Source organism: Acomys minous (assembly GCF_964271855.1).
Source record: "Acomys minous genome assembly, chromosome: 10".
Taxonomy (NCBI): domain Eukaryota; kingdom Metazoa; phylum Chordata; class Mammalia; order Rodentia; family Muridae; genus Acomys; species Acomys minous.
The window spans coordinates 66,066,581-66,083,412 of NC_140491.1; the positions used below are offsets into that span (position 1 = coordinate 66,066,581).

Here is a 16,832-nt window from a genome sequence, read left to right on the forward strand (position 1 = left end):
CCCAGGTCCATCCGTTTGTGCCCCGCGAGGAGGCAGGCGGAGCGCGTCCCCGAGCTCGCGCGCCGAGGCCCGCCCCTCGCACCTGCGGGCGGGCTGGGCGGGGCAGGGGCGGGGCCGCGCTGTCCCCGCCCACCCGTCCGGAGCCCCGGGAGCTCCGGCGGAACCGAGCAGCGAGGCCCCGGGAGCGCGGCGAGGCGAGGCGCGGCGCAGACAATGGAAGCGGCATCGGCGAGGGCCGCGGAGCCCCGGGCCTGGTGGGGACCGGAGGCCGCGCCATGAGCCCCGCAGCCCGACGCCCCGCTGCGCCGCGCGCGGGCCGAGGCGAGCGGCCTCTGCGAGCTCCGGGCCGCGCCCTGGGGCTGGCGATGAGCTGCCGAGGCTGAGGATGATGGTAGATTGCCAGGTGAGTCGGCGTGGGGCCCTGTAGCGGTGGGTGTGGATGAGGCCCGCACCCACCGAGAGAGCGAGAGGGACCGCGTCCACGCAGAGCGTGCACTTAACGCTGTTCCGCGTCCAACCTGCCGTAGTACAATCGGGAAACTGAGGTCTGTAAAGAGGCACGCCAGGTGGGCGGAGACCAGAGGAGGAGAGGCTTCCGGCCTCTTGGGTCAGGGCTGAACCCCGACGTAGGGTTTGCTTTGGGAATGAGAGTCTCCCGAGGTCCTGGGGAACACTGGCCAACCCCCTCCGTGTGGAGCCCTCCCAGGCACGAGCGCTCACCCCTACTAACTCTAGAGAGATCCTACAGACTTCCTAGGTTTCCAAGGAGGGTGGGACAGTGGAGGCGGTGAGGTAGAAGAAAGAAGAGGCAGGAAAGAGGCAGCTCTGTCTTGGGGCTGAGGCGTCTAGTCTCCTAGCAACATAGGGGGTGTCCATTGTACGGGAGGTGCTGATGGACAGAAGAAAAAAAAAAAACCAAACGCTAAGCTTCCCGGGGTCTGCTCAGAAGGGGCCATCCCCAGACCGGCCTGGAGGGCAGGGCGGAGGTCTTTAGTGTGGAAGGGGCTGCTGAGAAGACCCTTCAGTTTCCTCCTTTGCAGATTGGGATACTTGGCCTTTGTGACACTACCCCCCATCCCCGGCTTCCACGGGTGTGTGTTGGCTTTGGTTCTCCTTCAATGACCCAGTACCCACGAAGGTTCTAGGAAAATGCCTTCCCCCTGGTGAACTTGCTAAGCAAAGAGCAGCCTGAGGGTTTGAGTGATTTTAAAGGCCCAGGGAAGCCAGAGGGCGGCAAAACTCTAGACCACCCTCCAGGGTCCAGGGACAAGAACACTCCCCCACCCCCCACCCCACCCCGTTAGAGTGTGTGGTCCTTATTAAGAAATGGGGTCCGGGTCATTGCCTAGACTGAAAGAGGAGGCCTCCTGAGTGAGCCAGAACCCTAGAGCCATCAGAGAAAAAGAGAGGTGAAGCGAGGTTTCTGATGTCTTCGAGGTAACCCCTGGAACCTACCGGTCCTGTTCGTTTGCCCAGCTGGGGCCTGGGAGACCTGCTACCTTGACAACATGCAAACAAAAGGTTGTGTTTTGTTTTCTGGATTTCTTGCCTGGGGCTGTAGTGCTGGTACTGGCCACTGGGGGGCAGCAGTGTCCTTGTACTCAGTGGAGCAACTAGAGCCTGGGAGTAAAGTTCCCATAGTCCTTTGGGTGTTGTCTATTCCACTCTTCCAGACCTCCCATCACTAGCGTGCCTGTCTTTAGGGGCTGCTGAGGATAAGGGCTCTGGCGTTTTCTTGTCTTTTCACTTAGTGCCTTGCGTGCCTAGACTTCGACCAGTGACTGCCTTGCTCCTGGGTGTGGCTCTCAAAATGATGGCTGTAGGCCGTGCCCTCTAGGAACTCCCAAGTATACAAGGGGAGAAACCGACATTCTGTTTATCCTCCAAGGTCGGACAAGCTGCCTCTAACTCATAGCTAACATCCCCCAGGCCTTGATAATAATCCATTTTGGGGTTTGGGGTACTGGACCCAGGCTGCTTCAGCTGGGAAGAGCCACCTTGGAGCTCATTCTGATGTGGTAGGCCGGACCCAGTCAGGCCTCAGTTCCATGTTGAGGGTTCTTCGCCACGTGGGCCTGCCTTTCTGTAGGGACAGCTCATAACATCAGAACCTGCTTCCTCAAAAGTCTCTCTGGGAAGGTGGGGGGCGGGCAGGAAGAAGCCAGTAAGACAGAAGTCACTTTCTAAACAGAGTACTGGTAGTGACCTTGTAGTCGCAGTGTTGGTTGATTGGAAACTTGTCACCAAATCCAATACACACCAGAAGATGGAGTTAGAAAAGGTGGGGTCAATGGGAGTGTTATAAAATAAAATTATATTTTAATACTGGAGCATATGGGCTGGGCGAAAGGCCTCACGTGCAAGCCACAGGGAGCCTCTTGCCAGAGTGGTCCTATCTTGGTTTGTTGACTTGTCGACCCTCCAGTGTGTAGACTGGGAAACACTGCCCGGGAGCCACGCTTGTCTTCTCCGCCGTCACAGGTGCCAGCAACCCTCAAGTGTTACAGTGCTGTCTTACACAGACATAGCCGAGTAGATACCAGAATGCGTCCCCCTCCCCCACACACATCCCTCTTCCACGTTGTGCTCCTGGGAGACTAGGCAGGCCCTGAGAGGCACAGTGGCTACCCCAGGAAAACAAAGGGCAGGGATGGGTGACCCACATGACCTTAAACTTCCTGAGATTCAAAGAGATATAGAAACACAGAGGTTGGTTGTCAGGGTGGCTGTAGGAAACGTCTACCTCCTTGCCTGCTACTGCCTTCCCTGTTTCCCATCAGCCCTCTTTCCACACATACTGCTGACTCTTGATTTTTTTTTCTCCCCCAGTTTCAGGAATGTGTCTTGTGCATATATGTGCATACATATGTTATGCATGCATGTATCTTATTCATTTGTCTGCTTTCGATAGGTTTTTATTTGTTTTGAGGCATGATCGCTACATAACCTTAGCTATCCTGGAACTGATTGTATAGACCCCTGGACTCACAGAGGTCCTCTTTCGGGTGCTGGGATTAAAGGTGTTGGCCATCACACATGGCTTGGATGCGTGTTTGCATGTGTGTGGGGGCACATGTGTAAGGGAGGTGCTGTATTCATTGAGGCAGGGTCCCAATTATACCGCTGGTCTTGCTGGGCAGCTTGCTCTGGAGATCCCGTCTTGGCCTTGTGAGGCTAGATTTACAGACAGATAGCAGTGCCCATCAGGCATTTGCCTGGGTCCTAGAGGCCCAGATTTGTCTGGTCTTGACCCTTTAACCCTTGGGCCATCTCCCCAGCGTCTGACTTTTATGGACATCTGAACTTGGTGAAGTCACAGAGATGGAGATCCACTCACTCATCTGCTTGAGCCTCTCATTGGTCGGGCTACACCAGAGAAGACAGGAGGAGGAGTGGAGAAAGCTGGCAGGGACTGAGAGAGCACAGAAAGACATTCCTGGGAAATGTCCTGAAGGCAGGCGAGAAAGAGGACAGTAGGTGTGATGGTGAGGAAAAAGGTGACAGGCCTGGCTTGCTGTGCTAATGTCCTGTGGCTGCTCTGACAAGACGCCACATATTGGATGACCCTGTGTAACAGAGACCTGATCTCATGGTTCTAGAGGCCAGGAGCCTAAAATCAAGACATCCACACCACTAAGTCTTCTCCTAAGGCTCCAGGAGAGCATCCTGCTTGTCTTTTCAGCTTCTGGCATAGCTGAATCCTTTAGCTTTAAATCCTGCTAAACATATCACTCCAAACCCTCTGCCTCTGCAAGGCTGCCACCTCTGGGTGTCTGTCTGGTTGTCTCCATCAGTATATTGTTTTGGGTGGCCCTAACCCATCCCAGTCTTTTGGAAGGACACCACTGACATAGAGAAGGCCAGGTTCCCTCAGGTATTAGGGGGCGTTTGAGGATGTAGCAGGAGTTTCACTTTTGGTAGGAAGGCTTGAGGCTAAGGCTTGGAAATTACCAACGGTAGCACCAGCAGGTGGCGCTGTGACTTGTGGTGTGGAAGTCCAGCACTGCACTGCAGTGTGCTGAGTTTCCACCACCAGGCTCACCTGGTTGCCAGGAGACAAAAGCAAACTGTAAACAGGACAGGAGTCATCACTGGTGACACACACTGAAGGAAATCAGAATCAGACCAGGCAGACAGCCTGTTGAGGAGGACACCTGAGCTCACCCTGCAACGCACACCTTGGGGGGCCTCGGCTTCCCTTCCATCTGGTTCTTCACCCACAAGTTGCCCTGACCTACTGCAGTTTCCAGCAGCTCTCTTGTTGCCACCGGCCACAAGACCCAGGCCTGGAAGTAGCCTTAGGGACGGGAGGACTGCCTGTGCAGTGCATGACTGGAAAGCACCCTGACCCGAAGAAGGTATGCCTACCCAGTCGGCCCTTGGCAGGTTCCACTGAGGTCTCCTTAGATGCCCTTTGGTACATAGGGTGGCCAGGACAGTGTGGAAAGCGCTCCAGTCGCCTTCACTGAGATGGGGCAGAGTTCTCTGTAGTGGAGGCCATTTCTCACAGTCACTCTTCTTTGTCCGCACCCCAGTATAAATGCTGCTGGGTACAGTCTCACCCTTGAACTCATGGTCTGTGGCCCCCTGACCAAATGAGTTAAAAGAGACCTGTGCGCACATGGCCTCTGATGGAGAGCACCTCAGCCTGTTACTGAACAAGCCATAAAGAGGAACACAGGGCAGGAATGCGGAGCCAGCCGCTGGGGCTAATGGGAGGAGCTGTGACTGAGGCCTCAGGACCAGGCTCAGCTTCAGCAGCCCAGGAGGAGCTGTGCCATGCAGGGGAGCTGTGATGGCAGCCCAGGAGGAGCTGTGCCATGCAGGGGAGCTGTGGAGGGGTCCTTTTCTTCCCCTTTCTTCCACTGCTGGGACCTTGATGAGCTACAATCTCTCATTGTCTGCCCAGAGCTCTGTGAGGTAGCTGCTCCGAGCTGTTTCTGAGCGGGGGAAATGCTGGTTGGTTGTGCGTGGGGACAACCTCTAGCTGGGTAAAGGCGAGCCCCAGGTGACACTTCATTACAGACAAGCCAGGGAGGGGCCAGGCGCCAGGGCTAACCCGAGAATGCCTTCCAATTACATGGGGCTTCAAGTGGTCAGAGCACTGCCAGGGCGGGAAGGCCCTGAGGTGGTGGTTAGCAGAAATGCAGATGTAAACAAGCCTAAACAGTCCGTTCATCCCCCTAACTCTAAAGAGGACCTCACCTCTGCCTTCCCTGCCTCGCCTCTGCCTTCCCTGCCTCACTTCTGCCTTCCCTGCCTTGCTGGATCTTGACCTTCAACAGAATCCTTCTTCCAAGGGTCATGGTGATTCTTTCCAGTACGCCCAAGCAGAGGCAGGAGAATTAAGAGTTCAAGGTCATCCTGAGGGACATCCCGAAACCTGAGTCTCAAAACAAAACAAAACAAAACAAAAAAACAAACAAAAAAAATTGAGTCTTTTCTCTTTTTTCTTTTCTTTTCTTCTTTTTCTTTTTCCAAGGCAGGGTTTCTCTGTGTAGCCTTGGCTGTCCTGAACTCACTCTGTAGACCAGGCTGGCCTCAAACTCACAGCGACCCGCCTGCCTCTGCCTCCCGAGAGCTGGGATCAGAGGCATGCGCCACCACACCCGGCTTGGATTGGTGGCTTTCCTGTAGGCAGGGGTGGGTTTGGGAGCCTCCAGGTCCCCTCACAGGTAGCCGAGACAGCCTGAGGAGGTAGAGATGGTAAAGACTGTGGCAGCCCCTTAAAAGTGATAAGCCCCAGAAGGAGAGAGAGAGTTCCCATGGCAACCCAGTACAGTTGCTTGGCAACTGCAGTCCCCCAAAATACCTGCTGGAAGGCTCCCGGCTTAGGGGCTTTCCCACGGCTTATGTGTGGCCCTTAGTTCTGAGTTTGCTTGGGGACCTCTCATGGTTTCTCCACCCACACGTCCACACAGGACCTAGCAGCCCTCACCCCCTGGATCCTTCCTGAGAAAAACCCCAGTCTACTCCCTCTTCCCATCACCCTAAACTGCAGCTGCCTACCATCAGGCCAGTCCCCTAGCAACCAAGGCCATTTCCTGGATACCTGAGTAACAGTTGGATAGCGGTAGAGTGTCAGAAAACTCATAATCAGAGGTGCAGTCAGTTGTAGCCTGTGCCAGCCATGCAGGAGGGGCAGGCATGATGTTTGTTTGTTTGTTTGTTTGTTTTTCGAGACAGGGTTTCTCTGTGTAGCCTTGGCTGTCCTGGACTCGCTTTGTAGACCAGGCTGGCCTCGAACTCACAGCGATCCACCTGCCTCTGCCTCCCAAGTGCTGGGATTAAAGGCGTTCGCCACCACGCCCTGCATCAGCCATGACCTTTTAATAAACACACACACACACACACACACCCTGTAGCCCTAGCCTCCCTCTACATGTGCCAGGGTGGTGTACCAGGTGTAGGAAGGACCAAAAGCCCCTGGAGTCCCTTGCATATAAGACTATGGCTCCAAACCAACTTTGAGAGTAGCCAGGTGACCCTAACATATTCCTTCTCCCTGCTACCCCCATCCCACGACAGAGTTTCTCTGTGTAGCCTTGGCTGCCTAGACTTGCTTTGTAGACCTCTGCCTCCCCGAGTGCTGGGATTACAGGCGTGTGCGCTACTGTGCCTGGCACAGACCCCTCCTTCCTGGCCCATTTCTCCGTCTGTGGCTCATCTACCCTTAAGCCTGTGCGCTCACTCACCATTCTACACATGAACACTACCCTGTACGTTGGTTGTGTCACTTCCTGGGGACTCGCATGGGAAGTGAGAAGGCGGGTCCAGGGCCTCCACTTCCTGAGTCCCTCTCAGCTGGAAGATTCCAGGGCTTCAGGTGAGGCAGCTGGCTTCAGGTACACTGGCTGTGGCGCTGGTCACTAGGCTTGACTCCCAGATTGAGGCTTAGTACTAGATGTCCTGAAATGATTGCTAAGCCATTCTGTGTGTTTGGTTTGCATGTTTTTAAGAATAATATCACCGTGTAGACCAGGCTGGCCTTGAACTCATAGATTTCCCTGCTTCTACCTCCTAAGTGCTGGCGCTAAAGGTGTATGCCATCATCCATCAGAACTTATCTGTGTCCGCTCTCCTTTCCCTTCCCTTTCTGCAAAAAAGTTCCTACTCCTGGTTTCCCTGCAAGGAGATATGTAGTTATATATTCCCTTAGAGTTTGTGTTCATTTGTGGAGCCCAACCCTGTGCTTGAAGAAAGTGGCTGTCTTCAAGGCAGGACGCTGTCAAGGGAGAGGAGGCAAGAGGAGACCTCTGACCACCTGGAGTGGCTTTGCGGCACAGAGGAGAGGGCAGGAAGGGGCAGGTGTGAGGATGTGACCTCCAGACATAGGTGTGGCAGAGGGAGTGATTCCTTTTTCCAGGAGGGAGCCAGGCTCACTCGTTTTCTTCCTGGATAACCTTGGGCTACAGCCTTCCTCTGACCTGAGCTATGCTTGCTTGTCACATGAGGGACAGAGGCATGATTTGGGCAAGCCCATGGTAGGTGTTTTGCCAACAGTAACCTAGATCATCCCTGTTTGTGCTGTCCCGGCATGGAGGGAGCAGAGACTGGAACCTGCAACCCCAGCCCTACCCTCTGTACACCTCTGCCCCTGGCCTTGCAGCCCTGCCCTTCGGATTGGAGGCTTCTTAGTCTTCCAGGGCCGGGTGAGACTCTTCCTTTTTGCACTGCCCGAGGTTCTTTATTACCAAAGGAGATCCAGTGAGGTAGATAGGCCTCCTCTTCGGGGATTCCATCCTGACCCTAGGTGACATGTCCCCAGAGACTGAGGTGGGTAAGACATCCCAGTAAAGGCCAGACTGGAACGGTGGGAGAAGAAAGGGTTTTGAGGCCTTGGGGCTGCCCTCACCTGAACTGAATCCATTCCAAAGGAAGCTACCCGAGCCTGGCTGAGGCTCAGCCCCGATGGTCTACATCGTCATCTGTCCCCTGTCCCGAGGAAGGGCAGGTGCTTGTCTGGAAGTCAGAAGGGAAGATGAAGGCAGGCTGGGGGAATCCTGGCCTTGACCTGGCCAGGCTCCTTAACCCAAAGCCTTCATGGCCTCCCCTGTGGACAGGAAGACATGGAGTGTGTATGAGGCTGCTCAGATAGGTACCCGAGACCACACAAGCAGGCCTTCCAAAGGTACAGTGCTTGAAGGCAGATGGCGCCAGGGTTCTCCAGGAGTGACTGCCCTTGGAGCAGGCAACAGGCAAGGACACGTGCAGGCCCTGAATCAAACCCACAGATATTCCCCGATATACCCTGAGAAGTTGAGTATATTGTCTGAGCTCTTTGAGGTGGTCTTGCCAACACCCATTGCCCCCCCAAGGCCAGTTTCAGGCCTCTGACCATCCATGCTCAAGATTGGACTTTAAGAGCGGGGTGATTCACCTGGCTCAGAGCAGCCCTGAGTGGTGAGAATGGCATCCCCGAGGCTGGAGGGAGCGAGTAGTGTGCAGTGGGAAGGGTTAAGACTCAGCCTCAAAGTCCCTGGGCCTCTAAGAGTTTTCCTTCCCAGCAGCCAGGGCTGGGAAATCCCTTCACAGACAGCGGCTCGCCTCCTCCGCTCGCTTCCTTCACTGCTCCCAGCAGCCCTGCCAGGAGCAGGTGCCAGGCACAGAAGCCAGATGGAGACGCTGAGGGAGTCAGCCACCAGGTCACACTCCGTCCTTGTCTGGTAGTTGTGGGGAAGATTCTGCACCTCCCAGGCCTCTGGGCCTTCGACGTGGAGCTTCTGTGTGGTGTGCTGCTCTGTGTGTGTGTGTGTGTGTGTGTGTGTGTGTGTGTGTGTGTGTGCTGTAAATCGAGCGTGTGCTCGGTGTGCCCGTGAGCAGAGCACAAAGGCCTGGGAACATCTCCCTGTCTTTGGATGCCCTTACCCACATTGGAGCAAATACAGGCCCCTTGTCACTGAGGTCCGATGGTGCGTGCATCCCCAGACATGACAGACCTACAGGTGGCTGAGCCCAGTACCTATGCTAAGGGACAAGTGGCATTATGTGGAGCCCAGTGCTGAAGGGGAGAATGAATGCATGATTACACCCTGGTGTCGGGTAAGGATGTGAGCCTCTGCCCTCAGCTGCCCCGGTGTCCATTTTCCGATCTCTTCATAAGTTGGTAGTCATTTGCAGCTCACCCAGCATTTCAGTGGCCGGGAAGAGCTCTGCCTAGTACCTGGCATGTGTAGTTAAGCTAGTGCCAGCTGAGGGCACGGAGTCCAGGGCAGCCCCTGGCGGGCCCCAACAGGAGAGGGTGCCTGGCACTTTACTCTCTTCCCTTGTTAGGTTCCCAGATATGAGAGACTTCTGGAAAGACAGCGATGAAGAACAAAGTCTAAGGGTTGGGAGAGAGCCAGCAGGTAGGTGAGGGGGCAGGGTAAGGCAAAGCAGTGTCAGCAGCCCCCAGGCTGAGGGAACTTCCTCCCTGGGAAAGTTCTGTGGGAAAGAGGGCAGCAGGCATCAGCCCTGACATCTCCTGGCAGCCAGCTGGAGTCTCGAGTCCTCTTTAGGCCAGGGCGACTCTGGAGGTCCTGCCGAAAGGGCAGCCCTGCTTCCCAGCCCTGGGCTGCAGGCTGGTGGCAGCTCTGGGCACACAGTGTCCCTGGCACAGCAAACGGTCCCCCTCACCACAAGGGCCCATTTGTCCTGACTCCTGTGGTTCTTGAACCCTGGATGGCCATGGCCTGCTGGACACAAGGGCCTGGCTGTGGACTCCCCTCACCCATAGGCTCTTCAGGCTCTCTAGCTGTCCCCTTGGTGCGGGCTTCTCCGCTCAGGCCAAGGTACATCAGAAACAGCCTCTACTTAGCCAATGGCCAGCAACCCACCCCTTAAAACTGTTTCTGGCTAGCCAGGAAGGAGGGGAAATCTTAGTGCTGAACCAGAGCTGACACAGCATCCCAGGGCAGGCTGATTTCTGGGAAGCACCCAGCTCTTGTAAGGAAAATGGCGCCTGCTTCCCAGAAAGCCTGGCCGTCACCTCCCCTACTTTCCTCCGCTGACCTCCAACACCCTTACTGGTTTGCTTCACTCTCTTCTTGAGCAAGAAGACACCTCCATGGGAGTAGGTGGTCAGACAATGTGTCCCTCCTCTTCCTCCATGAAACTGTCATGATTTTGAGGAATTCTGAGTAGAGTCCATGAGTTTGGAAGCTACAGGGACCATCAGATCCACCTGTCCCTGCAGGTACTCACAGTCTGCCGTGTCCAGTACCCACCCGTACCAAGAGCAGAGCCCTTGTCCTCCAGGGACTGGTACCCAGCTCCCATCACTTCCAGTTTCGGAAGGAGGGAAGGCTGTGGGTTGATGCAGCAGTATCAATGTGTGCTGCGTGATGCAGGTGTGCTCCCCCTTAACCTGTCAACACCGAGAGACTTCTGTCCCTTCAAGCCTACTCTGGCCGTGGGCATAGATGAGAAACAGGACAGTGCTGCGCCCATGAAGCCTAGGGTTCCCTGGCTTGTGCCCTCCCTGTTCCGCAGCCCCCTCCCCCACAGCATTCTTGCTTCCAAACATGTTTTACTCACACTGCCCCAGGGTTACAGGGCAAAGTTGGATTTTTTTTTTTGCCTTTTTATTAATAATTTTATTTATTTATTTTTAAATTTTTTATTAATTTATTCTTGTTACATCTCAATGGTTATCCTATCCCTTGTATCCTCCCATTCTTCCCTCCCTCCCATTTTCCCCTTATTCCCCTCCCCTATGACTGTTCCTGAGGGGGATTTCCTCCCCCTGTATATGCTCATAGGGTATCAAGTCTCTTTTTGGTAGCCTGCTATCCTTCCTCTGAGTGCCACCAGGTCTCCCCCTCCAGGGGACATGGTCAAATGTGAGGCACCAGAGTATGTGTGAGAGTCATACCCCTGGATTTTTTTTTAGGGGAATTGTGAAACTTTTTTGTTCTTGTTTTGAGACGGGGGTCTCATGTAACCCTGGCTGGCCTCCAACTCCATATGTAGCCAAAGATGCCCTTGATTCCCAGTTCTCCTGTCTCCCTGGCTCCCTCATGAGAGGATGACAGGTGTGTACCCCCATGTCCCTGCCATGCTTTGCTGGGGATGGAACCCAGGGCCTCACGTGGGCTACTGAGCAGCGGCCCCCAACGCTGAAGGTGGCTTTGTATCACTAACTCTCAAACAGTGCCGTGCACCCAGTAGGTGCCAGGAGACTTCATCAGGCTGATGTGCATACAGGTTGCTGTGGGGGGGGGGGGCAGGGGGGCGTGGTCTTTGATGATCAGATGCTGGTGCCTTCCTAGTTAAGTAGGGAAACTGACAAGGTTTAGAGACGGTGGCATTTGTCACCAAAGCCATGCTGGTTACGTTTTGCAAAGGTGACACGGCTCTTTATTAGCAAAACTGTGTGGTTCATCTGAGGGAAGACCAGCCCTAGGCAGCTTTGGAGCTCTGTTCTGAGCAGTTGGCCCACAGGAGGCCCTGTCCTAAGTGTTTCCACTGACTATCTCTTCTGAACGGTACAGCCTGTCTGAGGCAGAGATTTGCTTTTTGTGCACCGGGACCAACAAGGAAGAGACCCACACAGCCCAGGTGGCCCAGATCCCAGCTCACAGCTGCCACTTGGATTTTTCCAGTTGGACGGAGGCTCCTTGCAGGACATCCTGGGGGCAGGCCCAGGCTTCAGGAGGCAGAGCTAGCCCCAGCTGCCACGGAGAAGAGCTGTTGGCTGTGCTTGATCCTGCTGGGCCCACAGCCAGTGGGAGTGGCCTGGGCAAGGCACAGATTCTCAGATCCTCCCCTTCTTGGCAACCTGAGCGACTCAGTGGTTTGGTGGAAGGCCTGGCAACGGGCAACCACAGCAGGGGAGCCCTGTGCTGAGCCAGTCTCCTGTGAGGAACTGCTGAGCTTGGGGCAGGCCTCAGCTGTCAACGCGAGCCCAGTGCCCCTAGGCTTTTCCCAGTTTACACAAGCCAGGGCAGGTGTGCCTTGTGCTTGCTGTGCTCTGAGGAAGGCAACACCCATGGCTCCATGAAGCTTCCTCTAAGTCACTTGGAAGCTCCAGCCCTTCAGAAAACCAGAAGCCCCTGAGATGCCCACCCTGCTCACCGAAGACGCCGCAAGGACGGAGGCACTCTTGCCTTTTAGAACGGCAGGGACTGTGGAAGGGGCGGCCGGGAGCGTTGGATGACTGGCTCTGCTGCGTGCCGAGGAAGGAGCCTCTCTGCCCGGCACGGTGGTGATTCAGTGATGTCCACGCTGCGTGGTCTTTGTCATTGAGGGCACCCTAAAGTCACTGAACTGAACTGCTGCATGAGTGAAAAAAGATTTTCCTTTCGGACTTAACAGTTATGCTCCAGGCACCAACCAGGCTAGGGATGGTGGTCGGGGGGAAATGGAAGTCAGTATCCCAACATAGGCTTGGTTCACATGACAGACCACCCCTCTCGGTGACATGCAGCCCTACGTCTGCAGCGCCACCAGACATAAATATTTTCCAGCCGTTAACTTGATTCAGAGTAGAGGAAAGCAGGCAGCCTTGGGAACTGAGTGGGCCTGAGCATCCCCTTGGCCTTGGTATTGATATGCTGTGCGACCTCAGGCAGATTGTTTGCCCTCTCTGGGCTTCCCTGTTCCCAGCTTTACAGTGACTTCATTGATGACTGTGGCTTCAGCACTCTGGTGCAGGCTGGGGAGGAAATGTTTTGTGTTTACTGAGAAGTGCTAAAGGCAGGATCTGACGGGGGACCGGGCCTTCAGGAGCTGTTCACCTCTCCAACCTCTCTAGGGGCAAATGTTGCCTTTGAGCTGCACAGTCAGTACCAGTGCTCAGAGCCTTGTCATGTGAGCTGAGGTGTACGTCCCTAACTCAAGGCCCCAGAAAGCCAGAGCAGCATGAACCGCAGGAACACGTGTTGAATGTCTTGAGGGTGGGCCTAGTTCCAGGAGTGTAGGGGTAGAGGGGCTGTCCCCTCCCTCCCCCACAGGACCCCAAATGTCAGGCCAGCAGCGGGCAGCAGGAAAGAAAAGGAGCAGGACCATGGCCCCAGTCAGCCTCCTGGACAGGATGTGATACCGAGAAGTCACAGCTCAGCTGAGTCACAGCTCCTAGCGACAGCCACTAGCTGTTTATAAACAATGGGCTCTCACCCTTCAGAGGCTGCCCCCACCTGTGAAGCATGGGAGGACACTCCCCGAGCTGTAGTACCCCAGAAAAACACTAGCACCACACGTGACAGTCAAGGGACATCACACAGGCTTGTGTGAGCGGCGGGTACCTTATCCCAGGGCTGCTGGTGTGTAGAAACAGAGCATATGGCACAGGTGTCCTGAGAGCGGGCAGGTGTACACCCCTGCAGGCAGGGCTCAGGCGGCACTCACTGCCTGTCCTCATACTCATGTGGCTCCGGGAGCTCCTGTGGCCATCTTCGTTCCAGGCAGTGACAGTGAAGTGTCACGTGGCTCCTGAGGGCCTGGAACAAAGGGCCTGCTCTCCAAGGCCAGCCTGTGGCAGGCAGGGTGGGGCAGGGAGCGAGTGGATGGGAGGAGGGGCAGGTGCCTACCGGCTCCTCCCTCCCTTTGGTCCCTCCCCCTGGAACCCCAGCTTCTGGAGTGGCAGCTGGTCCCTTCTGCTCCTGTTCTTTGACCTGGCTGTGACTCAGACCCTCCAGCCAGCTCAGTGTTGTTGCCCCAGGCAGCCCTGCCCGGCAGGAATAGGAATAGCCCTGGGGTCAAGCCCTGCAGCCCAAGCTAGATGCTGGGGCGTGGTGGAGAATTGAGGGTACTGGGCCTGAGGGGATGCAGGGCTTGGGCAATAAAAAGCCTGCACCAGAGGCAGGCATTGCATCTTGCACAGGCTGGGTTGTCAGGAAGCCCACACAGTGCTTGTCCATCAAAGGCACTAACACGGTACCATTGCTCTTCTGCTCCCCTCCTGCTCCCCCCACAGGCCTCTGTGAACCCTGAACAGGTTCACATCACGGGAGACCCCTTCCCTGCTTCCTCATAGTAAATATGTACCAGGCAGTGCTGATGGGTAATGCTGCTGTGGGCAGCATAGGAGAGAGAGGCCAATGTGGAAGGCGACCAAGCAAAGCAGGGCGAGGGGCGCAGGCAGTGCATGGAGCAGAAAACCCTGCTGGGAACTCCTTCCCCGCAGCTGTTGCCCCCCCCCCCACAGCAGATTGTCCTGGGGACACTCTTCCTTAAGTAAAAGTCTTTTACATCAGTGGATATTTCAGAGTTATTTCTGAAGGCCCAGTTACCGGGCCACACTGAGTGCTGGGCGGACCCCAGACGGTCCTGTGGAGCTCCCTCTGCGGTGTGGAGCCCAGCTATGGTACTTGGCTTGTCCAGGCACTGTCCACTCTATTCTCTTGTGTTCAGCACTCCTGTGTCCCCAGGAGAAGTGGTGCATCTCATGCTTAGTGCTCGAGGCTGGCCCCTGCCAGGCTCTGGTGGCTTCTGCCAGGGCCATTGGTGTGTGGGGCAAAGCAGATGACACAGGTGTCCTGGGAGAGTGAGGAGCTGCTGCCATGAGACTGACACATAGTAGGTTTGCAGGGCCTATGACGTGGGCCCATGTCACATACGGAAAATGAGGTCCAAAGTTGATCTCTTGGCCCAAAGCTTTGGGGAGAGGCGGCCAAGCCTTGGCTCCCGTGCCTGCTTGGTGCTGCCTCCTGCAGGACTTGCAGGCCCACCCCACCCCACGCTTGTCTCTGACTGCAGCTTCCTCATCTGTGGTGGGAGGAAGAGGCGCACACAGGCACTTTCCAACTTGTGTCTAACCTCGTGCTGCCCCTCCCAACCACCCAAGCCTAAGTCACTGGATCCAAGTCCCAGAATCCTGAGCTGGCTGACTTGTAGCCTGCGGGGTACTGCTTTTTCTCAAAGGTTAGGGCTGAGTGTCCAAATTTGCCAGACGCCAGAGGTGACACCTGACCTCCCAGGGGACAGTGACAAGGGGCAAGAAGTGTACCTGGTACACAGCAACAAGACAGCTGGAGTGGGCGGTGTTATGTCACAGCAGCCTACGAAGCTTGCTCTGAGTGGTGGGCAGCTGAGGACACGGGGAGAAGCTTGCTCTGAGTGGTGGGCAGCTGAGGACACGGGGAGAAGCTTGCTCTGAGTGGTGGGCAGCTGAGGACACGGGGAGAAGCTTGCTCTGAGTGGTGGGCAGCTGAGGACATGGGGAGAAGCTTGCTCTGAGTGGTGGGCAGCTGAGGACACGGGGAGAAGCTTGCTCTGAGTGGTGGGCAGCTGAGGACACGGGGAGAAGCTTGCTCTGAGTGGTGGGCAGCTGAGGACACCGGGAGCTGGCGGAGGCCCCAGGCAGAGCACGGTCCATGCAGATGAGGACTTGGCAACCCCTTCTGGATGGGACAGAAACAGCTAGTATAAGGATTTCAGTAGAGAGTATGGGGGAGGGAGGTGTGGGCATGGCCGCTGCAGGCCTTTGGACCCTCTGGCCCAACTGCACCCCCTCCCCCAGAATACCGCTCTGCATCCCCAGAGACCCGCCACCCCAAGGTCCCTGAAATCCTCCCGTAGAGCCCTCTGCGTGAGTTTAGGGTGCAGATCTTGCCACGAGGCTGGGGGTGGTTGGGAGGGGCAGCACGAGGTTAGAGACACGTTGGAAAGAGCCTGTGTGCGCCTCTCTCTCTCCCACCACAGATGAGGAAGCTGCAGTCCAGAGACAAGCGTGGGGTGGGGTGGGCCTGCAAGTCCTGCAGGAGGCAGCACCAAGCAGGCACGGAGCCAAGGCTTGGCCGCCCCTCCCCACACCAGGGCCATTGGGAGAGGGTGTGAATCGCTCAGAGGGATGAGCTAAGGTGCTGGCGGGACTCAGGCTGGACCCCTCAGAAGGGATCTGGGTCACCCCTACTGGGGATTGACATGCCTCTGATGGAGCCATGGAGCCACTGGTCACCACCCTCGCATCCTGCCTCTTCAGTGCTGGGTGCCCAGCCCGGTGTCCTCCATTTTCAACCTTGGTCTGGATGCCTGCCCAGCCAGGGTCCCAGGAAGGAAAAGATGCAGCCTGGCCTCCACCTAGCCTGCATCCGGGGATTGGTGGGCCTTGTCAGGTCTCTGGATGCAGATGGAAGTTAGCAGCCAGTGAGACCTTGGGCAAGCCCCTGCTCCCCTGGCCCGGTTCTTCTGTGTGTCAGATGGGGGTGTCCAGCCTGCTTAGTGGCTTCCTGCGTGTCTGGTGAGCAGTAAAGTCAGGGCGAGGGTGCTGAGTTGCTCGTACAACCTAACACACGCACCAGCTTCACTGCTGCCCTCCTCCCCACCAGACGGACACCCTACCTGCTTTTAATATGGTCTCTTTTCCGAAAAGTTGGCAGTGGCGGTGCTCAGTTTTTACCACCCTACTTGGTGACATGAACGGTTGACAATTCTGGCTTAAAATGAAATACTGTGCCTGGCGTGGTGGTAGCACGTGTAATCCCAGCATTAGGGGTTCAGGGTCATCCTTGGCTTCATAGTAAGTTAGAGGTCAGCGTGGGCTACAAGACACCGTCTTAAAAATAAACCTGGGACCAGAGCCGTGAGCTTGGTGGTCAGAAAAGGCAGATTCTAGAGAAAGCCGGGGACCTGGCTTACCTTTACTCGGTGCCTGGCAAGGACTGCTTTTGATCCCTGGGTGGAGACTTCCAGGCCCCCAAGGGAGATCAGGAGAAATGAGGTCTTGGGGGTCGGGGGCTAGAGGAGAGAGCTGGGTCTACCTAAGGGGTGTCAGCTCAGACTAGACTGCTGGGCCAGCCCAGAACAGAGCCCTGGCCACTCATCCCTGCTTGCCCTGTTGCCTGGTATAAGCGGGAATTCCTGGCCCTGCCCGTCACAGCAGCAGGTATGACAGCCACGCAGGTGACAGCAGG

The 16,832-nt window shown here is 56.0% G+C and overlaps 1 protein-coding gene across 1 annotated transcript in view; it reads left to right on the forward strand.

The window, feature by feature from the left end:
• RALGDS (ral guanine nucleotide dissociation stimulator) overlaps nt 1–16,832 on the forward strand; it is a 42,536-nt gene continuing 25,704 nt past the window's right edge. The window contains exon 1 of the mRNA XM_084799872.1: nt 1–403. Coding sequence (XP_084655998.1) covers nt 386–403 — 18 coding nt within the window. The 5' untranslated portion in view covers nt 1–385. The remainder of the gene's footprint in view (nt 404–16,832) is intronic.